Source organism: Ranitomeya variabilis, chromosome 4, assembly GCF_051348905.1.
Source record: "Ranitomeya variabilis isolate aRanVar5 chromosome 4, aRanVar5.hap1, whole genome shotgun sequence".
Classification (NCBI taxonomy): domain Eukaryota; kingdom Metazoa; phylum Chordata; class Amphibia; order Anura; family Dendrobatidae; genus Ranitomeya; species Ranitomeya variabilis.
In genome coordinates, this window is record NC_135235.1 from 214316299 (window position 1) to 214339781 (window position 23483).

At 44.8% G+C, this 23483-nt stretch overlaps 1 protein-coding gene and 1 long non-coding RNA gene across 22 annotated transcripts in view; one reads left to right on the top strand and one right to left on the bottom strand.

The window, feature by feature from the left end:
* LOC143770346 (cell adhesion molecule CEACAM1-like) overlaps nt 1-23483 on the top strand; it is a 35179-nt gene continuing 11696 nt past the window's right edge. For 2 of the 18 annotated variants that reach the window (XM_077259888.1, XM_077259897.1), the window contains exons 1-10: nt 144-274; nt 1496-1804; nt 3180-3464; nt 10338-10613; nt 10898-11137; nt 11791-12111; nt 15248-15361; nt 15598-15687; nt 15890-15951; nt 17620-17679. In XM_077259888.1, the coding sequence (XP_077116003.1) occupies nt 235-274; nt 1496-1804; nt 3180-3464; nt 10338-10613; nt 10898-11137; nt 11791-12111; nt 15248-15361; nt 15598-15687; nt 15890-15951; nt 17620-17679 (1797 nt within the window). In that variant the 5' untranslated portion in view covers nt 144-234. Of the gene's footprint in view, nt 275-1495; nt 1805-3179; nt 3465-10337; nt 10614-10897; nt 11138-11790; nt 12112-15247; nt 15362-15597; nt 15688-15889; nt 15992-17619; nt 17680-23483 lie in introns of all 18 variants that reach the window. The other 16 variants (XM_077259893.1, XM_077259899.1, XR_013214611.1 and 13 more) reach the window with 14 other exon arrangements.
* Nucleotides 15100-23483, bottom strand: part of LOC143770347 (uncharacterized) — a 137351-nt gene continuing 128967 nt past the window's right edge. For 3 of the 4 annotated variants that reach the window (XR_013214612.1, XR_013214615.1, XR_013214614.1), the window contains 3 exons: nt 15723-15838; nt 15514-15621; nt 15100-15327 (listed from right to left, as the gene is read on the bottom strand). This is a non-coding gene — a long non-coding RNA (uncharacterized LOC143770347). Of the gene's footprint in view, nt 15359-15513; nt 15622-15722; nt 15839-23483 lie in introns of all 4 variants that reach the window. The other variant, XR_013214613.1, reaches the window with a different exon arrangement.

The following is a 23483-nucleotide window of genomic DNA, read 5'->3' on the forward strand; positions in this document are numbered from 1 at the left end:
ACGTTCCAACTGTACTAAAATCAAGTCAACTTCTTATCAAGTTATGATACTGCAAAAAAAAAAAAAGAAAAAAAAAGAACGAGCACCTTCCTCTTTGCTGTCGCCATAAAGTGACAGATGACACATTTCTGCAAACGATCTGTAGAGCAATCTGTACCGTGGGAGTCAGGAGACTTCTACACTGCTGGGACCAGAGCGGATGCAGTAACATATGCTGGAAAGAAGTGAGACCTGATGGGTTTACTGCTCTGGAGTGTTTTTCTGTGCACCATTGGTAAGTTGAAATATTATTAATTGGGGTCTAGATAGCACAGAAAACTAGGGGATGATGAGGTCACATTTGGAACCATTTTACTATTTGGCTTAAGTCGAGAGCTACACTTTGGTAGTGGAAGGTGGCATTGATCTCCGCAGATGTGGTGGACATTTAATTTTCCTCTTTTAGAACCTGAAACCCAATAAAAGTGTTTTCTACTCAGCAGAGACCCAGTGCCCCTTATAGAGAGACGGAAGTAGAGGTTCACTCTTATTTTGGAGGACTCAAGTTGACCATTGGCAACGAAGGTTCCCAACAGTCAAATTCAGTTGTGACAAGTGATGTTATGGCCAAGCGAAAAAAACTCTTATCCTGCAAATGATAAAGTTTTGACCCTACTGCTCTAATGTTTCTCCCACCAATAATGTTTCAATACTATCTATGTAGTTGCCAAGAACAGGGCAAAAAAATGCACAAGGTCCAAAAGCCATGTTTGGCAGGGGAACAAAATAAGCTAGGATTTTCATTGTAGACCATTTTTCTTTTGGCTTAACGTGAGAGTTACACTACAACCCATACATTGATATTTGAAGACACTTCATTTTCCTATTTTCCTATTTTCCAACCAGAAACCTAACAAAAGTGTTGTCCGCTCAGCCCAGAACCAGTTCTCATGCCCCATTATGGAGTCTTCTCTTAATTAGTCAGAGAGTAACTCTTGCTTTAGGAGATTCAAGTTGACCATGAGCAATGGAAGTCCCCAAGAGAGCCACAGTTAGTTCTGACAGGTGGTGTTTGATGTCCAAGTGAAAAGTCTCTTATCCTACAAGTGATATGGTTTGACCCTAGTACCAAGATCTGGTAATGTTAGTGTTCTTGGTGCTATTAATGATCAATGGTATTTACAGTTTCCAAAAACAGGGCAGGTGATCCTAAAGGCAAACATGGCTGGGGAACCAAATGCCATAAAACAGATACCTATTGATTTTGTGCATCGTTGTAGGTGAAACATGTTATTGCCAATGTTGATCAAAGTGTGAGTTGTCCAGATATGGCATTCATATGTAGGAGGTCCAAGAGTCAACCCAATGTGTTTGGGAAACATAATGCTATATTGTAGTGGTCCAATTATTTTGATACGTTGGTGTAGACAAAATTTGTTAATGCCGACACTGATCAGAAAAAGAAGTTGTCTGGATTGGAAATCTTGCTTATACTTATCGATTCTCTTGTCCGTAGGCATGGTGGCCACCATCAGTCAATTCAATGCCTCTATTGGAGGAACAGCATTCATTTCTCCGATTTCACCTGCCAGCCCAGACTATCGGATAGACTGGAACTTTGATACCGCGGGGGCAACTATTGCAACTCTTATTCCGTCCAGTAGCCCTACTTACGCTGGGAGATGTAATGGAGGCAAATGTACACTTTTTATAAATGGAACTCTCCAAATGGACCAGCTCATCAGTAGTGAGAACAGATCTTACTCAGTGTCATTTCAGGCTGAAGGGAAGCTAATAAAAGAAGAGGTCAAGCTCAACGTATATAGTAAGTGCTTGTGATACATTGTCAAATGTCTGATGTAGAAGAACAGATAAAACTATCTGATCCCCAACATAAATCCTGATCTTCCCATTCATGAGATGTTGATGTGGAAGTGCCAACAATATCAGCTGGTGAGACTATGCTCCCAACAGTATTGATAATGGTTCTATATGTTATGACTTGTGTTAAGTACTGATGTTTGGTTAGGGTCTGAGTCTATAGGACCTCTTCAATCTCTCAAACCAAGAGGCAGAAGATCTCAGTAGATGCTTGAGTATGCACAGAATAGTCTCAATAGGAAGTCAGTACACCACTCAATGTGCACTGGAACATAATCTGACCCTTTTGGTTTAAGCGATCGGTGCAGAGCACAGGAACCAGAACCCCATATATGAACAGTACTTAAAATGAGATACAACATACTGTACCAAAATTTTTTTAATAAAAAGTTTAGTTACCCTTTAAAGAAAATATTTTTAAAAAGTGTGTGGTCTACAACTATTTAGGAAACATTCCCAGTCTGCAGTCAAAATTAAGGGAACTTGCCTAAGAAAACTTATTAAAGGGAGTCTGTCAGCCGTTTTGTCCCCTGGTGTCAGCCAGAGATAAATGAGGTATACTCTGGGCGCTCTCTTACAGTGAAGCATTCTGGGCTGTTGGCACTGTTCCAATCCCTTCTTTTTACTCTCTTTGGTGTGGTCCCGTGGTCTCCTGAATGGATTCTGGAAGCATAGCCAAAGAATAAGCCAAAAATGTCTCGTGAGCCAACCCCTTTTAATATTTAACCCATCTTTAAAGAGCAACAATCATTTTAAAATTATCTTCATACATTAATAGTACCGTACATGTAAAAACAAAAAAAAATCTCAGAAATGAGAAAAAATTGTTTTAGCTGATTACAGATTTCACCCATAAATTGAGAAACAAGTCAGTCCCAGGAAAAGAAAGAAGCAGATTTCTCTGATTAAAATCATTACAAAGTTGATTATTTTCTTGTGTACTAGTAATTCATTGAATAAAAATTAAAACGATGGTTACACTTTAAAAATTACACTTCTGTGTAGAACTTATTTTCTTCTTTTTTTCGCCACCCCCTCCTATTGGAGCCAGTTTGTCTCAATTCATAAATGTAGCTTACACTTTATTTGCATAGAGATCCACCCTAAATTAATCTGACTTTTCATGAATAACGGGCGTTGTGTAAAACAGCAAAAAAATCAACAAAATTTGGTGCAGAACTATTTGATTTATTCCTCCGATTTCTTAGAATTTGCAAGTAGGATCCTCATAATCTTACATGGCTTTGCAGAAGCCGCCTGGCACTACATTGCACTTATCTTGTGGTTTATTAGATCATACCTCTATAATTCTATTTCAGATCTTCTCACCCCTCCATCCTTGATCGTCTCTTCCTCCATTCGCCCAGTAAATGGCACCACCCTGAATTTGAGGTGTAATCCAGGGACACAGACCGTCCACAGTGTCTACTTCTATCGAAATTATGAATTACTGTCATGCAGCTCCTCTCATCTATCGTGCAGTAGTTCTAGTGTCTACCTGTACTTCAATCCCATCCTAGGCAGTGATACCGGTAATTATACTTGTGGCATTGAAAATCCTGTAAGCAACAGCATGAGCATCGGGACCTACCTGGATGTTGCAGGTAAGTGTAAGGAGATGCACATACTGCCCCCGATCCCCTGTGAAGACACGGGTACTAATATGGTGGATAACATGAATTGTCATATGGTTATTAGTGTTGGTGTTTTGTTCTGCCCAGCAACAGATAGTAATGGATAGAATGAAGAGGTGAGACTAGCCCAGAGAGGGAGAGGCAACATAGCAAGATCAGAGAGGACTTCCTGGTAGTGAGTCAGACAAAACATAGCTTACAGCTAGAGCAGATGTTTGGTCTGAGTGAGTGGAGACCGAGGCAGTGGATAGCCTGATTCTGAGCAAAGAAAGTAAAATGCATATACACAGTGAGTGCTCCAGCAGAATAGTGAGTGCAGCTCTGGAGTATAATACAGGATGTAACTCAGGATCAGTAATGTAATGTATGTACACAGTGACTGCACCAGCAGAATAGTGAGTGCAGCTCTGGGGTATAATACAGGAGGTGACTCAGGATCAGTAATGTAATGTATGTACACAGTCACTGCACCAGCAGAATAGTGAGTGCAGCTCTGGAGTATAATACAGGATGTAACTCAGGATCAGTAATGTAATGTATGTACACAGTTACTGCCCCAGCACAATAGTGAGTGCAGCTCTGGGATATAATACAGGATGTAACTCAGGATCAGTAATGTATGTACACAGTGACTGCACCAGCGGAATAGTGAGTGCAGCTCTGGGGTATAATACAGAATGTAACTCAGGATCAGTAATGTAATGTATGTACACTGTGACTGCACCTGCAGAATAGTGAGTGCAGCTCTGGCGTATAAAACAGGATGTAACTCAGGATCAGTAATGTAATGTATGTACACAGTGACTGCACCAGCAGAATAGTGAGTGCAGCTCTGGAGTATAATACAGGATGTAACTCAGGATCAGTAATGTAATGTATGTACACAGTGACTGTGGAGCGCCCCCACTGCCACAGGGCCGAGGGGTACCCGGTACCGGGCCTCTCTGTCTCAGTTCTGGGGTTGTCACGGTGGCTAGACCCGGCCCGTGACCCTGCTGAGGGACGTCCAGTGAAAGTTAAGAGTGATGATTTTGTTGTGGTGTAGTGCAGGTCGCGATGAATAACGAGGACACCAAAGTGCAGTCTCTTTACCTCTTTACTGAAGGCTTCAGGATCCTCAATCCGGAGTATGGTTAACTGGGCTGGCTGAGACCGGCTGGTCCGATGGCACTTCCAGAGTTCCCTTTGCAGGTGGAAATCTGTGCCTACCTTCTAGCGCTTGTGTGTTGTAGTCCTTCCCTGCTTAGCACCACGGGATAGTCCTCACAACTGTTGTGTCTGTTTCTGAAGTTCCCTCACAACTGCTTTTGATGTTCTTCTTCATCCCCCAGATGATATGGCTAGGACGCACCCGTATGACGGGTAGGCCTGGAGGTCTTCCGGGACCCTAGAGTCGCCCCTCTCCAATTGTTGCCCCCTAGGTCTGCTTAGGTGATTTAGGTGAGACAGCCCGCCTATAACTGACTGTCCTGCCGTAGGTTTGAAGTAAGGCCTGGAGCTCAATACTTCCCCGGCGTTTCCGGCCACCGGCTACACGCCTCAGTAGGATGTTGCCTCGTCTTACAGCACGACTTCTACTGGTGTTTCTCCTTGTTGCGTTGATCTCGTTTCTCACTCTTCACAATATACCTCACTTCCTGACCTTTCTTGGGGTACCGCCGCAATGAAGTGCAAGCGCGGTCCCGTAACGTTCTTTCTGTTCATTAGGCCTCTGTCAGGATCCCACCCCTGACAGGGAACCCCCTGAATCTTCCCCTGCAACACCCTCTGCCACAGGATGTTGCCTGGTTCCAACCCAGTCAGCTTCTGACTAACTTCCTATCTAACCCCGTTTTACCAGATTGTGAGGAGTGGCCTAATACATAGCACTTTTAGCTCCCCCTGGAGGCCAGACTGTGAAGTGTATTGGTGTCTGTGATACCTGGTCAGGTGAACTCCTTCAGTGCCATCAGACGTACCAATACTCCCCTTAGCGGCGGAGCATCAGTACTGCAACGACCAGGACTCTGGGGCGCTGCACTCCCCCCCGGTTAAATCCAGTACTCCTGGACTGGGAAGAAAACAACAATACATGTCAGCAAAAAGACATACACTTTTTGAAATGCAATAACAAGTAAATTTGAACAGAGCTTCCCTTTATGGGAGGTGAGGACACTTGAACGTTACAAACATGGTTAAATATTTTAAATAACATACTATAAATAACTTCTCTTACCCAACTGGGTATTCTACTTAGTGCAAATTCTGAATAATAATTTAACTTTGCCTCTAAGGACGTATAAGCTGAATCCATAAAGGATTACTATAAAACACTACAATGTTAATCAACTTTTCTTCATTTTCCAACTTTACATTTGCAGGACCGCCTGTCTATCTGCCCCAGGCCTACTGCCTCTCGCTCTTTTGCAGGACCGCCCCATTCCTCATCCGGGCCTACTGCCTTTCTTTTTCTATACACAGTATAGGACTTATCAACCATTTCTTAGTTCAAGATCACTGAGCCATCTCTGTATGGCTCCTAGGAGGACTCACCGACTAACCCCGTACGGGTTCACTTCCTGTCCTCATTCTCTAACACATTATTAAACATTTCTTACAATCAACTAACTAACTACATATAACTTTTACATGTAAGCATTATTACTTCTTCTTTTAAGACATCATTACACCTTAAGTGCTATTGGTGAACGTTCCCTTTAAGAGAGAACCAAGTTTCTATGAGGTAGTGCAGCTACTCCAGCTGCCAGTCCGTGTAAACAGGAACTCCAATGCTGTTCCCAGGAGCAATTTCTTCGCAAAGAGTTCTCTTTGTTGTAAAACCAGTAGGGAGCACCTTTAAGAAGGTGCAAACTATTTACAATGAGTTTGTAATCATGCAGTGTTCATGATCCAGCAGTTCTTTTCAACAGTGATGAACAAAAGCAAGCGAAAAGGCAAAAATAGGGATCCCGGGTAAACTAAGGGATCCCTTTAAGAGTTAACCCTAGTCGGGTTGCAGCAGCAGGAAAACACATAGAAAGACGAACAGTTAACTATGTACAGTCTGTAAAGCACTTATGCCTACTCAGGTTCTGGCTGAGCAGGAGGCGGCCTCCTATCGGGTCTCACCTGGCAGACGGGTCGTGGTGGCATGACAAGGACCGGTCCTGGCCTCAGCAACGACAGGATTCCTCTTTGGGACACCCTCCTTAATCGGGAGCGACCACGACTCATAGACACGCGGTGGGTCTGGGGTTACTGGGGTTCCGCGGGGGCAGGTTCCGTCACCTTCTCCGCAGGGGATTTGTCCTCCGACGTCCCGGCGGCGGCCTGGAGTGTGACGCACCGCTGGACACCCCGAGCCATCCAGCCAACCTCCCTCCTCCACCGCGTGTAGGTTACCGCATCCCCGGGCTCCAGGTCGCGATCATACCTTCCTCCGCAGGGCTTCACTTCTTTCCGATCAACACGTACCTGCAGTGGCTCTCCAATTTCTTGGATGACTCCCCTTCCTTCCCGGGAGTTGAAGAACACCACCACACCCCAGTGTGACGGCGGAACCTCCTCAATGCCCGTCAGGTCGACCTGGGCCGCAGATTGGGGCCTGCTCCGCCACGCCGCCATCAAGCGCCGCAGGTGTTCGGCCTCCGGCAGGATTCTCAGGCCCTGTGCCTGCAGCTCACACTCTGCCGCGGCTGGGATGGAGGAAGCAGGGGACACCGGAGTTAGGCGGACCTCCGTAGGCTGACCCAGCCGAGCGGTCACACGAGCATCGGCCTCCCGGCGGCGTGCTATCTGCCGGGCCTCAGCTGCAGCCACATACTCCTCAGACGGCGGCCAGTTTGGTCTGCCCGGCGGTATCTCCATGAGGGCCAGTCCCTGTAACGATGGCGGGTCTGGGGCTGTGACGGGTAGTGCAGCCTCATGCTGGGTCGGGTCGTCCCCATGCGGTGCTTCCGACGTCGCCATCTTTGCCTCCTCCTCGGTATCTTCTTCCCGCGCTCTCTTTTGTGGGCGGCCCTGTCTCCATGGTCTCCACCCTCCAAAGAGGATGAGAAGGCGGACCTCAGCTGCTGACGGGCACGTCCTCAAGATGCAGAGATATTTGGACTGGGCGGCCATTGCTTTTCGCGCCCTTCAGTTTAGCTGCGCCCACTCCACGCCCCTCTTCTCCTCCTGCGCTCTCCTCAGCGCTGTAATGGCGGTGGTTTTGGCGGCAAGTGGCAATACACAGTCTTTGTAATAAGTCACAGTCCAAGCACAATAAATCACAGTTCCAAGGCACACATGACCTGATTCTTCAGGCTTAAGTAGATCCTGTTCGTGACGCCAAGTTGGAGCGCCCCCACTGCCGCAGGGCCGAGGGGTACCCGGTACCGGGCCTCTCTGTCTCAGTTCTGGGGTTGTCACGGTGGCTAGACCCGGCCCGTGACCCTGCTGAGGGGCGTCCAGTGAAAGTTAAGAGTGATGATGTTGTTGTGGTGTGGTGCAGGTCGCGATGAATAACGAGGACAACAAAGTGCAGTCTCTTTACCTCTTTACTGAAGGCTTCAGGATCCTCAATCCGGAGTACGGTTAACTGGGCTGGCTGAGACCGGCCGGTTCGATGGCACTTCCAGAGTTCCCTTTGCAGGTGGAAATCTGTGCCTACCTTCTAGCGCTTGTGTGTTGTAGTCCTTCCCTGCTTAGCACCACGGGATAGTCCTCACAACTGTTGTGTCTGTTTCTGAAGTTCCCTCACAACTGCTTTTGATGCTCTTCTTCATCCCCCAGATGATATGGCTAGGACGCACCCGTATGATGGGTAGGCCTGGAGGTCTTCTGGGACCCTAGAGTCGCCCCTCTCCAATTGTTGCCCCCTATGTCTGCTTAGGTGATTTAGGTGAGACAGCCCGCCTATAACTGACTGTCCTGCCGTAGGTTTAAAGTTACGCTACGCGCCTCAGTAGGATGTTGCCTCGTCTTACAGCACGACTCCTACTGGTGTTTCTCCTTGTTGCGTTGATCTCGTTTCTCACTCTTCACAATATACCTCGCTTCTTGTCCTTTCTTGGGGTACCGCCGCAATGAAGTGCAGGCACGGTCCCGTAACGTTCTTTCTGTTCGCTAGGCCTCTGTCAGGATCCCACCCCTGACAGGGACCCCCCTGAACCTTCCCCTGCAACACCCTCTGCCACAGGATGTTGCCTGGTTCCAACCCAGTCAGCTTCTGACTAACTTCCTATCTAACCCCCAGTTTTACCAGATTGTGAGGAGTGGCCTAATACATAGCACCCTTAGCTCCCCCTGGAGGCCAGACTGTGAAGTATATTGGTGTCTGTGATACCTGGTCATGTGAACTCCTTCAGTGCCATCAGACGTGCCAATACTCCCCTTAGCGGCGGAGCATCAGTACTGCAACGACCAGGACTCTGGGGCGCTGCACCTGCACCAGCAGAATAGTGAGTGCAGCTCTGGAGTATAATACAAGAGGTAACTCAGGAACAGTAATGTAATGTATGTACACAGTGACTGCACCAGCAGAATAGTGAGTGCAACTCTGGAGTATAATACAGGATGCATCTCAGGATCAGTAATGTAATGTATGTACACAGTGACGGCACCAGCAGAATAGTGAGTGAAGCTCAGAGGTATAATACAGGATGTAACTCAGGATCAGTAATGTATGTACACAGTGACTGCACCAGCAGATTAGTGAGTGCAGCTCTGGGGTATAATACAGGATGTAACTCAGGATCAGTAATGTAATGTATGTACACAGTGACTGCACCAGCAGAATAGTGAGTGCAACTCTGGAGTATAATACAGGATGTAACTCAGGATCAGTAATGTAATGTATGTACACAGTGACTGCACCAGCAGAATAGTGAGTGCAGCTCTGGAGTATAATACAGGAGGTAACTCAGGATCAGTAATGTAATGTATGTACACAGTGACTGCACCAGCAGAATAGTGAGTGCAGCTCTGGGGTATAATACAGGATGTAACTCAAGATCAGTAATGTAATGTATGTGCACAGTGACTGCACCAGCAGAATAGTGAGTGCAGCTCTGGAGTATAATACAGGATGTAACTCAGAATCAGTAATGTATGTACATAGTGACTGCATAAGCAGAATAGTGAGTGCAGCTCTGGAGTATAATACAGGAGGTAACTCAGGATCAGTTATGTAATGTATGTACACAGTGTCTCCACCAGCAGAATAGTGAGTGCAGCTGTGGAGTATAATACAGGATGTAACTCAGGATCAGTAATGTTATGTATCTACACAATGAGTGCACCAGCAGAATAGTGAGTGCAGCTCTGGATTATAAAACAGGATGTAACTCAGGATCAGTAATGTAATGTGTGTACACAGTGACTGCACCAGCAGAATAGTGAGTGCAGCTCTGGAATATAATACAGGATGTAACTCAGGATCAGTATTGTAATGTATGTACACAGTGACTGAACCAGCAGAATAGTGAGTGCAGCTCTGGGGTATAATACAGGATGTAACTCAGGATCAGTACAGGATAAGTAAACCAGTATATGAAGAACATTTCTATAAAAAAATCTTTAATCTCTTATAATCTTCAATGAGAAAGCCCTGATGGCTGCATTTCTAGATATCCTAGCTAATTTTTCAGCTCAACCTCATATATTGTATTTAGAGCACAGGTTAGACAGAAGTCAGTAGTTTGTACCTTTGGATACATAAGGGTCATTTGTGGTATAAAAACAGCAGAACATTTTTTTTTATTAAAACTATTTGCAAAATTGCCTAATTTTGTATTTTTAGTTTTCAATTTTGCTCTAACAAAATGCCGCATTGATGTACACACTTATTCATTCTCACTCCTTTGTCTATGCTCTGATTTACAGTCCATGTATCTGGAGTGACTCTACGCAGTAATACCTCTGGTCCGGTCATTGCTGAGAAGGAAGCCATCTCTCTTGTTTGTTCTTCCTATGGCACAGACGTCAATTACAACTGGACACTAATGGAGTTACCATTGCCTAAAAACCCCCGATATAACCTAACTAATGGTAACTCAACTCTCGTCATCAGTCCGGTGATGAGGAGCGATCAGGGAGCATTCACTTGCCGAGTCTCCAACTACCTGAACAGTCAAATAAGCAACCCCCTAAATCTGACATGTGAGTACACCTTCACATCCACATTTCATCGCATACTGTATGTTGGTAGTAATTCCAATATATAGCTTTACGTCAGCCTCCCTCATCCACCACTGGTCTCTGTTCTCCTGGCTCAAGCAATGAGCCATCAACCAGATGTGATCACTGCAGCCAAGAGTTGACAGCACTGAGGCCACCAGTGTATGACTGTAGCGATAAAACGTTTTGTATAGTAAAAAACTGAATCTTGTTCTGATATTTTTTAAGTTCTAAGACCCCCTCAACAAGGATTTTTCCATCAACAGGGTCTCCAGAAGGAAACATTGAGTGCCGAGCAGAACATTTAGATCAAAGTGTCCAACTTTACTGCTTGTGGCCTGGAGGATCCCCCCCCGCTGTTGTACACCTGATGTATGAAAATATTGTTCTAAGTGGGACTGAGACTAGCACAGCAGTGGTGTCAACCAACCAGTTTTCCCTTGGAGCTCCGCTGTCTTGCAGTGGAAGCCATGTTGGATCAAGTGAAATGTGCTTGCTAGCGATTGGTAAGAACTTATAAGACTATACGGTACCCTAACATTTCTAAAACGTTATTTTGAGGGTGATATTTGTTCATATGCCCTAATAAAGCTTATAGACATTATAAAGGAAGTCCACCTCTTGAGACTCCTCTACGAGCCATGGCGAAGCGTCTCATGCATAAAGCTTCTTCAGAGAAGAGTAGTACTGGAGCTCTAGTGCCACTTACCCTAAAATCCAATATCAATCCATTATCGAGCCTTGCCACATGACTTGGCATAAGAAGTCCAACCAGAAAGTCTATTTGCAGACACGTGTTTCAGGGTGTTTGCTCTTCATTAGTGCAAAACAAGAGATCTAATTTGGCTGGATGAGAGACCTCTAATGATTCTCCTTGTGTAAGGAGACTTATAGGCAATGTAATGCTGTTTTGGGAAGTTAAATATGTAAATTACCTCTAAAGAGAAGAAGAGGACTGGACCTTTTGTGCCACCTATTGGAAGTAGCAATCCTAAAAGTCAATATCGACCCTTTAAAAATGATGATCACTAACGGGAGGTGGGATATTGAGGAGCTGTATCATGTTTCAAATCATAGGAAGTTCGGACAGGTTAATTACAATGTATGTAAATGAAGTCCACAAAATCTTCATCTCTGATTTCATATAATTTTTTTTCAGATATACCACGGTCTTCTGGATTCATCAACAACAGCATTAACACGGCCAACAAGGGGAACAGCGCCGTTCTATCAGTGACTCTAAACAGCGGGAACGCTTCAGGAGCTCAGATCTTCCCTGCAATATTCTCGTGGGTTCGCCTTGACCCAACTCCATCCAAACTCATCACCACGAGAGATATCATCATTATGTCTAATGACTACTCATCATATATGATCATACTAGAAATGAATGAGGAGTTTAATGGAAAGTACATGTGCAAAGCTGAGAATCCCATTGGAAGCAATTATTTTACATTCATTCTCAATGTGAAGAAAGAAGGTACATACAATATATGTATGTAGCAGTAATTATCATCCAATAATTTATTTGTGTGTTATGATTATTAAGGTCCAATGTAAATGAAATGGGGCGCTATAGATTTCTACCATGGTGCACTACCCATTCCTACCACCAGATGGAGTATTCTACAGTAGGATTGTTTATGTTATTTGCTATCAAGATTAAATATTACAGCACTCCATGTGGTCAGGCTTCGTGCTGCAAGCAAATTGTTACACCAGATTTTTATGCAATATTTAATTGAAAAAAAAAAGATTAAAAGTGTTATTAGAGCCTAAACAATAATGGACTATTCTTAGGACAGGATATTAATGTATTAAAAGTAGAAATTCAACCTATGGGATCCCATCAATTAGTGCAGTGAAGGGGCTAAAGCTGAGGTAATTGAGCATATCTGCAGGTTCAGACACAGTCTATACAGACGAGCTGATGAGATTGTATAAGCAATGAAAGGGACTCACAGGAGGTCAAAGGATGGAGCATAACCAATCAAACAGTGGAAGCCTATAAAAAATAGCTCAATATGGGTCTCAGATAACTCTCATTCACTAAAGCAAGGGGTAGAAGCAGTTAGCTGATCAATATGACTCCATATTTGCCTCTCCTAGGTCTGTTTGGAGATCAGATCAAATGATGATTAGATCCATAGACTACTTTTTCTGCTTCTTTGTTTTAGCAATCATTGATGGCGTCTAAGCGCCAAGGCCACCATTTATGAAGTCTACTTACTAACGAGAAGCAATGGCTAAATCAGTATTCCACTGCCGCAAAACAAAAACCCATCAAATCGGCTTCTATCTGCTGGAACCTCTTTTGATTAGCTTTATCTTGTCCAACATCAGTGTTGAGATGTGAGACACATGATCAAAGGAGGAGCTGAAGATGCCCCCAGGTGGGAGGCTCATCAAAGGGATCCTGTTCAGTGGCCATACCATGCAAAACTGACCACTGGATCAGGGTCCCACTAATCAATTAGCTCATCTCTATGTCTAACACATCACTATAATAGGTACTTTCTAAATCCTCTTCATTTATTTTCAGACCATCTGATATGTGGTTTTCAGCCCGATTTAAGTTTCCAAAAGTTTCTCTTGTGGGAGTGTCTCTCCCAGTAATATAGGCTGGATGTGAGCTCTGTGTGTCTCTCCCAGTAATATAGGCTGGATGTGAACTGTGTGTCTCTCCCAGTAATATAGGCTGGATGTGAGCTCTGTGTGTCTTTCCCTGTAATATAGGCTGGAGGTGAGCTCTGTGTGTCTCTCCCAGTAGTATAGGCTGGATGTGAGGTCTGTCTGTGTCTCCCAGTATTATAGGCTGGATGTGAGCTCTTTGTGTCTCTCCCAGTAATATAGGCTGGATGTGAGCTGTGTGTGTCTTTCCCTGTAATATAGGCTGGATGTGAACTGTGTGTCTTTCCCAGTAATATAGGCTGGATGTGAGCTGTGTGTGTCTTTTCCTGTAATATAGGCTGGATGTGAGCTCTGTGTGTCTCTCCCAGTAATATAGGCTGGATGTGAGCTCTGTGTGTCTCTACCAGTAATATAGGCTGGATGTGAACTGTGTGTCTTTCCCAGTAATATAGGCTGGATGTGAGCTCTGTGTGTCTCTCCCAGTAATATAGGCTGGATGTGAGCTCTGTGTGTCTTTCCCAGTAATATAGGCTGGATGTGAGCTGTGTGTGTCTTTCCCTGCAATATAGGCTAGATGTGAACTGTGTGTCTTTCCCAGTACTATAAGCTGGATGTGAGCTCTGTGTGTCTCTCCCACTAATATAGGCTGGATTTGAGCTCTGTGTGTCTTTCCCAGTAATATAGGCTGGATGTGAGCTCTGTGTGTTTTTCCCAGTAATAAAGACCTGGATGTGAGGTCTGTGTGTCTCTTCCGGTAATATAGGCTGGATGTGAGCTCTGTGTGTCTCTCCCGGTAATATAGTCTGGATGTGAGCTGTGTGTATTTCCCAGTAATATAGGCTAGATGTGAGCTCTGTGTGTCTCTCCCAGTAATATAGGTTGGATGTGAGCTCTGTGTGTCTCTCCCAGTAATATAGGCTGGGTGTGAGGTCTGTGTGTCTCTCCCAGTAATATAGGCTGGATGTGAGCTCTGTGTGTCTCTCCCAGTAATATAGGCTGGATGTGAGGTCTGTGTGTCTCTCCCAGTAATATAGGCTGGATGTGACCTCTGTGTGTCTCTCCCAATAATATAAGCTGGATGTGAGCTCTGTGTGTCTCTACCAGTAATATAGGCTGGATTTGAGCTCTGTGTTTCTCTCTCAGTAATATAGGCTGGATGAGTGCTATGTGTGTCTCTACCAGTAATACAGGCTGGATGTGAGCTCTGTGTGTCTCTCCCAGTAATACAGGATGGTTGTGAGCTGTGTGTCTCTCCCAGTAATATAGGCTGGATGTGAACTGTGTGTCTCTCCCAGTAATAATGGCTAGTTGTGAGCTGTGTGTCTCCCAGTAATATAGGCTGGATGTGAGCTGCGTGTCTCTCCCAGTAATATAGGCTGGATGTGAGCTCTTTGTGTCTCTCCCAGTAATATAGGCTGGATGTGAGCTTTGTGTGTATCCAGGGTGCTGCTATCTTCATTAGCTCACATCCACACAGCATAAGAACTGTACTCATTTCATCTGCATTCGCTTCCTTCCTTGTCTATAGTATGTTTTTTCTGCCCTCTCTGGAATACTTTCTCCCCTCTCCGCAGTGGAGGAGTGAACAACCCTCTACCTTTTGTTATCTCACACACTGAGAAAAGCTAGATAGCCATGTAGAGCAAAAGCTCAGAGAGATCTTTTATATGCGCTGTATTCAGCTACTATAAGAGACTTACAGATACCCTACAGCTAAAAACGGAAGAACATTTTTAATAAAGATTATTTAGGAAGTTACTGAACTTTACATTCAGGAAATAAATGAACAATAAGAAAATATACGCACACATGTACATGATCTTTAAAGGGGATACTAGACAAAAGGAGCTATTACACATCCACAGGCTGTGTAAATAGAGTATACAGACAATGAAATATAATCCACGTGGTGTTTTAGTTGTTTTTTATTATATTTTTACAGTTTACAACCTATAACAGCTTCTCTTTTCGTGTTCCTTCTACAGAAATCCTCTCGGCAGGGGCTATCGCAGGCATAGTAATTGGGTCCATTGTGTCTTTGACGCTGATCATTCTGGTTCTCATCCTTGTTTTCCAGAAAGACAAAATAAACAATGCTGGTAAGATAAATGGAAAAGAATAAAGAATAATTTAGTGATCTTGAATAAGTATTTTCTGGAATCAGAAAATACCAGGTATGAGATAGAAACTTATATGCATTAATAGAAGGGGGAAAATAGGTGTAAATGCCCAAGACATCCGGGTCATTTACCTGGGAGAGGTGTGTGTTCATGTAGGGTCCTTCTCAATGATTGAGACTTACGTTCACGAAGCTCGATCATCTGTTTATTCCCAGCAGAACCACCATCTGCACCACATCCTAAGCTCATCCGTAAGATACAGAGAAGAAATAAAGAGAAGCCTTCCAACAATGAAGCCAGGAATGGTAAGTAGGTCACAAGTATAAGATCAACCACTAACCGTGATCACCAGGAAAATGGTAACTTGCCCATATCTGTGTTGAGTTCCATCTCAATGGGGTCCTGCCTTCCTACAAAGACGAAGTCATCCAGAGAATATCCATAGTGTGACCTGACCTAGATGAAGCGGTTACATGATAAGGTCACCAACGCATTTGTCTTTTTCAGATCATTGTATTAGTTCCAACGAATACATCAACACGGGCGAACGATCAATGCCTTCAGGGCCGGTATGTTATGCTCACAAATACTGTAGCATTATTAAATGAGGTTAGTAGAGATATAAAGGTTGTCTACTTCCCTCAGAACTAAATATTTGGGTTTTGGTTACTGTCCACTAAAGATACCAAGAGAACCAAAAATTAGTAATAGTCATACATGGTGTCACGGTCATGGCAGGAGATCCTTTCATCATCTTTGAGTGAACCTTTGCATGACTTTTCTGCAACAAACTGTGGTGGTGTTGTATGGAGTAATGACGATATTGGGGTTTCTGCTCCATGTAACCTCTTGGGACCTCCAGAAGAAGCTGACCACACTCAGTCACCTGTTTGTACACAGCCCCAACACGAACTACATACAACTCCTCCTCCTCACCCTGTATAAAGGAAGAGATGGGGGGGTTTCGTTCAGGTGATCAGTTGGATCCTCATCTCTCAGATGTTTATTCCATATCCTATCGATATGACATAAATGTCCCAGACGTGAACATCTCTTTAACTACCAGAATAGAATGTACATTTGGGGATTGTTCCTAAAGTTGACCCTACACTTCTCACGATCCTTTTTTCCCCCCAATATTTGTGCTGGTAAAATGTTGAGGACACCCCTATACACATTGAGGACACCAATTTCCTTCCAATGTGTATGATACTTATTGGCAAGACCTAGAAAATAACTAGAAACAGTTCCCACTGGTGGAACCTCAACTGATCACTGTAATGGTGTCCACTCCAGACCGTCCATTGCTCCATACCTACAAAACTGAAGGGAGCAGCATGGAAAAGTGAATCTGTCAAAATTGATTTCAGCAATTTTCATCAAATTTATTTTACGCAAATGGAATGAGACCCAATTTCAAGAACCAAAGCAGAATAAATGGATGGACAAGCTTCTGGTCGATCATCCAAAGCAAATCATCCCTACACCACCTGATCTTCTCCTGCTCTGGTCTCCTCTTCTTGTACACTGGTTAGGCCTCAATGTACATTATCATGTCATAATTTGCTGTGCCCCATGTTATCACGTGGGATGGTTCATAGCATCGTGATAGAAGGACTTTGAGGCCTACCCGGCACCGGTGAAGAAAAGACTGGAGCCGGAGTAAAGTTGGTGTTTAAGGAAACCAGAGGAAGATCGGCAAAGATCTGAGGTAGTAAGAACAGGTAAGAGGCTAGTTAAGTATGACAATTTCTTGGTTTTTAAACTCCCAACAGATTGGAAACCAGATGGCTGCCATTTTACTTGAAACAAACAGTCAAAAATCCAGATTTGGAAAATTATTAATGACTTTGATTAGTTAATAATCAATTCACTGATCTCCAAAAAGCATTCTCTCTTCCGCTCTGTACAATATCTACAGGACTGGTGAAGATAGCCACCAGAAACAAAGAACAACACCATAAATATTATATATATATTGGGGCAGCAGGGAGACTGTGCGAATATGCCGCTCTGTTCAAGTCTGACCATAGTAAGAAGGAACGAAAAATCCTTCCCCCAGTCAGATGTCCAGCAGTAGGAATCAGACATTTACTACCAATTATATGGATAGATGATGAAGGTCTTTTTGTGGGAAAACAGCATTGATTACTGACTGATTCTATGATAACATTGATAAACACAAGCACAGTTACGTAAAGTTGCATATTTCTAATAGTCAATGTCTTTTTTATAAGCAGGAGAATCAAATGTCCACTTCAACATATGAGGTGAGCAATTTACATTCAATATACGAGGTGAGCAATTTACATTATTAATTACTGTCCTCTATGTACATGAATATACTTATATATATGAAGAGAGGGGCAAATCAGAACCTCTGCTTGATTGCAAAAGATCTTCAGAAAGATTTAGCAATGTGGAGTTGTGGTATATTGTTCTACTGGTCAGAGACACCTGCACAAATATGGCCTTCATGGAAGAGTCATCAGAAGAAAACCTCTCCTGTGTCCTCACCATAGAATTCAGAATAAGAAGTATGCAAAAGAACATCTACCAGACTGAGGCCTTTTGGAAACATGTACTGTGGACCGATGAGGTTAAGATAGAACTCTTTGGCCACAATGATCAGAGGTATGTGTGGAGAAAAAAGGGCACAGAATTTAAGGAAAAGAACATCTCGCCAGCAATTAAGCATGGGGGTGGATCAATCATGATTTGAGGTTGTCTTGCAGCCAATGGAATGGGGAATATTTCATGGGGGGGGAGGGAAGAATGGATTCAATGAAATTTCAACAAATTCTTGATGCAAACATAACACCATCTGTAAAATAAGCTGAAGGTGAAAAGAGGATGGATCCTACAAATGGATAAAGATCCTAAACACACGTTAAAATCCATAATAGATTACCTCAAAAGGCGCAAGCTGAAGGTTTTACAATGGCCCTCTGAACATCATTGAAAATCTGAGGCTAGACCTCAAAATAGCAGAGGATGCATGATGACCCAGGAATCTCACAGAGCTAGAGGAATACTCCAAGGAAGAATGGATGAAAATCCCTCAAACAATAATTGAAAAACTCTTGTCTGGCTACAAAAAGCATTTACAATATGTGATTCTTTCAAAAGGGGGTGCTACTATGTACTAACTATGCAGGGTGCCCAATCTTTTGCATCGACCCATTTACCTTTTTGGAATTTTTAAAATGTAAAAGGTGGAAAAAAATATATTTTTTGCCTAAAATACAAAAAATACAAAGGAAATGTGTCGTCTTTAACTTTAGGCCTTTTAGAGATCATTTAATCTTCAACTTTCTTAACGGTTCAGAATAACAGTAATTTTGACCAGGGATCAGGGTCGGACTGGGGCACCGGGACACCGGAGAATCCTCCGGTGGGCCCCGCCCCCAACCTCAGCTCCTGCCTCCGTCATTCGTGCCTGCACTACCCTGCACACTTTATTCTATAGCCGGCACTGGCAAGTAGGCAGCAGACTGTACAAATGATGTGAAATGCAGCTGCGCTGCAGCTCTTTCACATCACCTGCTACCACTGCCGGCTTCTATTGAAGATGTGCAAACAGAGGTGCGCAGCGTGTGTGCGTGTGCAGAATGCCGACCTGACTTCAGCCAGCACAATCACAGGCACAGCTGACACACACGCACTCACTCACGCATCAGCTGATCTGTTTCTTGCCTGTGTCTCTGGCTCTTCAAAACTGTGGACCGAGGTGGTCTAATGCTGAAGTGGGGAAGGAAGCCCTCAGGAAATTAGCTGACAGTGGGGAACGGGGCCCTTGGGAAATTAGGTGACTTAGTGTGGAAGAGGGCCCTCAGAAAGTTAGGTGACACAGTGGGGAAGGGGGCCCTGAGGTATTTGATGCCTTCACGACATCCGCCTTACATGTATGGCACATGTTAAATGCCACTGTCAGTCTCTGACAGCGGCATTTAACATGCGGCACTGACATGCGTGCGCATTATTCTTTTGCCCATCAGAGCACCCGTTATGTGATCGCGGGTTGTCGATGGGTTGCCATGACAGCAAGGATTCAGCTGATGACCCCTGTGCCTGTCATGGAGAACCTGTGAAACCCCACAAGAGACTGTGATTTCTGGAATATACAGCGATGCTTTGGCATCACTGTATATTGCACGGGCGATCAGACAATCGCATCTCTAAGTCTCCTAAGGGCAATAAATGAGGCTAGGTTCACATTGCGTTAACATTATCCCGTTCAACACATGCGTTAACGGGCTGCTGTTAACGCAAGTGCCGATATGTCATCACGCTAGCGCAGGTAGAGCTAGCATAGCAGATGCTCTATCTGCGCTAGCAGTGACGGACCTGGAAACGCTGCAGCCCGCGTCCCAGGGTCCGTCACTCAATGACGGCACATAGCTAGCGCACGCCCATTGTGGGCGTACGCTAGCGATGCGTCCGACATTGGACTTAATGGCGGTGTTAACAGGCTGCGTTACACCGCGCTATGCCGCGGTGTAACGTAGTCCGTCTAACGTACGCCTCTAGCGCAATGTGAACCCAGCCTTACAGTGAAAAGTTAAAAAAGTTTTTAAAACTACCTTAAAGTTCAAATCATCCCCCTTATATGCCATTGAAAATAAAGATGTTTAAAAAATGGAAAAACTCAGCTCTGTTAACTAAAAACTGTTAACTCGATCAGTAAACACCGTAAGGCTAAGTTCACACATTGCGTTTTTACTGCATTTTTGCAGTGTTTTTGTTTGCACTACATATTGCTTTCAATAGGTAAAAAACACTACTAGGGTAGGTTCACACTGGGCGTTTTTGATGCATTTTTTTGCTGTGTTTTTTTTAATGCTAATTTTCAGCTGATTTTTTTCAGTACCAGCAAAGCCTATGAGATTTCACAAATCTCATGCACACACATTGGTTTTGTTTGTCATCAGGATTTTGTGCTTTGCATCGTTTTTTTACATAGAGCATGTCACTTTTTTCAGCGTTTTTCACCCATTGACTTGAATGGATGGTGAAAAAGCGCTGCAAATGAATTTTCTTGCAGCGTATTTGCTGCAGAAAAGTCAAGGAGAGCTGGATGTGACCTCACGCTCGGCTCTGCTACATCTAGATGGCAGGCTGCATGGTGCGTCCATGCAGCCTGTCATCCAGCAGAGTGGACCCGAACCCCATTCACTTGAATGGGGTGCAAGACAATACAGGGTTTAACACGCTGTCATATGCATGACAGCACGGAAAACACTGCTTCTGATCGGCAGTGAAATCCTCCCCGCCGGTCAGAGAGCCGCGGTTCCCACGCTGCCAAAAAACAGCGGGAGCGCTCAGCTGTGATTGGAGGTATAAAGTTTACCTCCGGTCACTGGTGTAAGCTGATGGGACTACTGCTCCTATCATCTGACGCCTGTTCCGCTAATAACCGTGAGAGCAGGAGTGGATGATGGGAGTCTTCATCTGCCGCTCCTGTGCTGTAAATAATTAAAAAAATAAACCTGCGTGGGTTCCCCCCTATTTTTGATACCAGCCAGGCATAGCTCACAGCTGGGGGCTGCAACCCTCAGCTGTCAGCTTCATCAAGGCTAGTTACCAAGAATAGAGGGGTCCCCAAGCCGAATTTTTTAATTATTTAAATAAATAATTGAAAAAAAATGGTGTGGCGTCCCTCCATTTTTGGCAACCAGCCTTGCTATAGCAGACACCTGGGGGCTGGTAAGGGGCCATGGATATGGCCCCCCCAGCCTAAAAATAGAAGCCTGCAGATGTCCAGAAAAGGCAATTCTATTAGATTTGCCAATTCTTGTGCTTGGCCCGGCTCTTTCCACTTGCCCTGTAACAGTGGCAAGTGGGGTTCATATTTGTGGGGTTGATGTAACCTTTGTATTGTCCAGTGACATCAAGCCCCGAGGTTAGTAATGGAGAGGCGTCAATAAGACACCCCCATTACTAACCCCATAGTCACATTGTAAGAAAACACAGGCAGCAAGAATAAAGTCCTTTAATTGAAAGAATGACACAGATTCCTTTAATTATCTCAATTAAACCATACTTACGACCTCGCCTAATTCCACCAAAGCTCTCTTTCTCCTGTAATAAACCAAAAATAATAAAACAACTCTATCCCTCACCTCTCCGTTGTTGTGTCCCACGCTGTAATCCATGTCTGGGGGATAATTAATTTTGAACCTGGACGGTGCCCAGATGCAACCGTCCACGCTTAAAACCACTGGTGAATGAGCTGCTGTGAGCGCAGCCTCAGTGACTAGCGGTGACATTACTGAGGCTCGGTTCCCAGCTGGGATGAACTGCGGTGACCTCGGTGAGATCTCCGCTAGCACCGTGAGAAAGTCGCAAGGTGAAGAGGCAAGTTCACTGGGAGAATTTCACCGTGAGAATTTTACTGCGGTGAACTCATCTCTGCACCATGCGACTGACACCTGGCACTGACACCTGCTGGCATACAGGGACGGCAGCTGCCTAGGGCCCCCAGCCAGTGGCGTGTCGCTAATAGCGGCACACCACGCAGCTGCTATGGGGGCCCCCGGTGCCAGTGGTGCAATGGCGGGTGACAGGAGGCAGAAGCCAGCTGCTGCGGCCCCGCTGCTAAAAAGAAATGAATATTCCCCATGCCCCCATGGGTGGGGAGAGGGGTGAATATTAATTTCACTATAATAGTGGGCATTGTTATCAGCAGCCAGCTAACACTGCTAGCTATCAGGGTCCACAGACCAAGGCCCCCACTCTCCCAGGGGCCCCCAGCCCGCGTGGCCACTATGGAGCAGTAAGTCAGGGATGTGTTATGGTTTCCAATGGCAAGGAAACATCAGAAGCATAGATTAAACGGACAAGCTCTCGGGTGATGGAAACTAGAGCTGACCGCGATGCTAAACCTACACACCACACTAGAAGTAGCCAGGGGGCATTCCTGCGTTGTCTCTAGATGCCGCGCGCCAGCCGGAGAACTAACTACCCCTGGTAGAAGAAAACACAGTCCTGGCTTGCCTCCAGAGAATGTCCCCACAGGAGATAGCAGCCCCCCACATATAATAACGGTGAGAGCAGATGAAAAGACACACGTAGTATGAAAGCAGATTTAGCACAGAGAGGCCCGCTAACTAAATAGCAGAAAGATACAACAGAGGACTTCGCGGTCAGCTGCAAAACCCTTCAAAACACCATCCTGAAATTACCTTAACTCATGTGACAACTCATGCCACTGGAGTGGTAATTTCAGCCCAACAAGAGCTTCCAGCTGCAGAGATTCACATAAGTGCAAACTGGACAAAACATACAAAAATAGACTTAAGGACTAAAGTGTCCAACTTAGCTGAGCAGAAAACTGGGAGCAGGAACATGCAACAGAATCACTCTGGATACATTGATGGCCAGCATTAGAATGACTGAGGAGCAAGGTTAAATAGGATACTCCCACATCCTGATAGGAACAGGTGAACTGAGAAGGCAAAGCTTGCAGGACACCAGTACCACAAGAGACCACCGGGGGAGCCCACGAACCGAATCACAACAGTACCCCCCCTTAAGGAGGGGGCACCGAACCCTCACAAGAACCACCAGGGCGATCTGGATGAGCCCTATGAAAGGCACGGACCAAATCAGAAGCATGAACATCAGAAGCTGTAACCCAAGAATTATCCTCTTGACCGTAGCCCTTCCATTTCACCAGATATTGAAGTCTCCGTCTGGAAACATGGGAGTCCAAGATTTTCTCCACCACGTACTCCAATTCACCCTCAACCAGCACAGGAGCAGGAGGCTCAACAGAAGGCACAGGTGGTACCTCATACCTCCGCAATAATGACCGATGGAAGACATTATGGATAGCAAAGGATGCTGGGAGGTCCAAACGAAAAGACACAGGGTTAAGAATTTCCAAAATCTTATAAGGACCGATGAACCGAGGCTTAAACTTAGGAGAAGAGACCCTCATAGGGACAAAACGGGAGGACAACCACACCAAGTCCCCAACACGAAGACGAGGACCAACTGTCATGTTCTCAATGGCAAGAGAACATAGCATCAGCATATATAGGAACTAGCTCTTGGAAGATGGGAACTGAGCTGACCATGAACTAAACCTAACGCACAA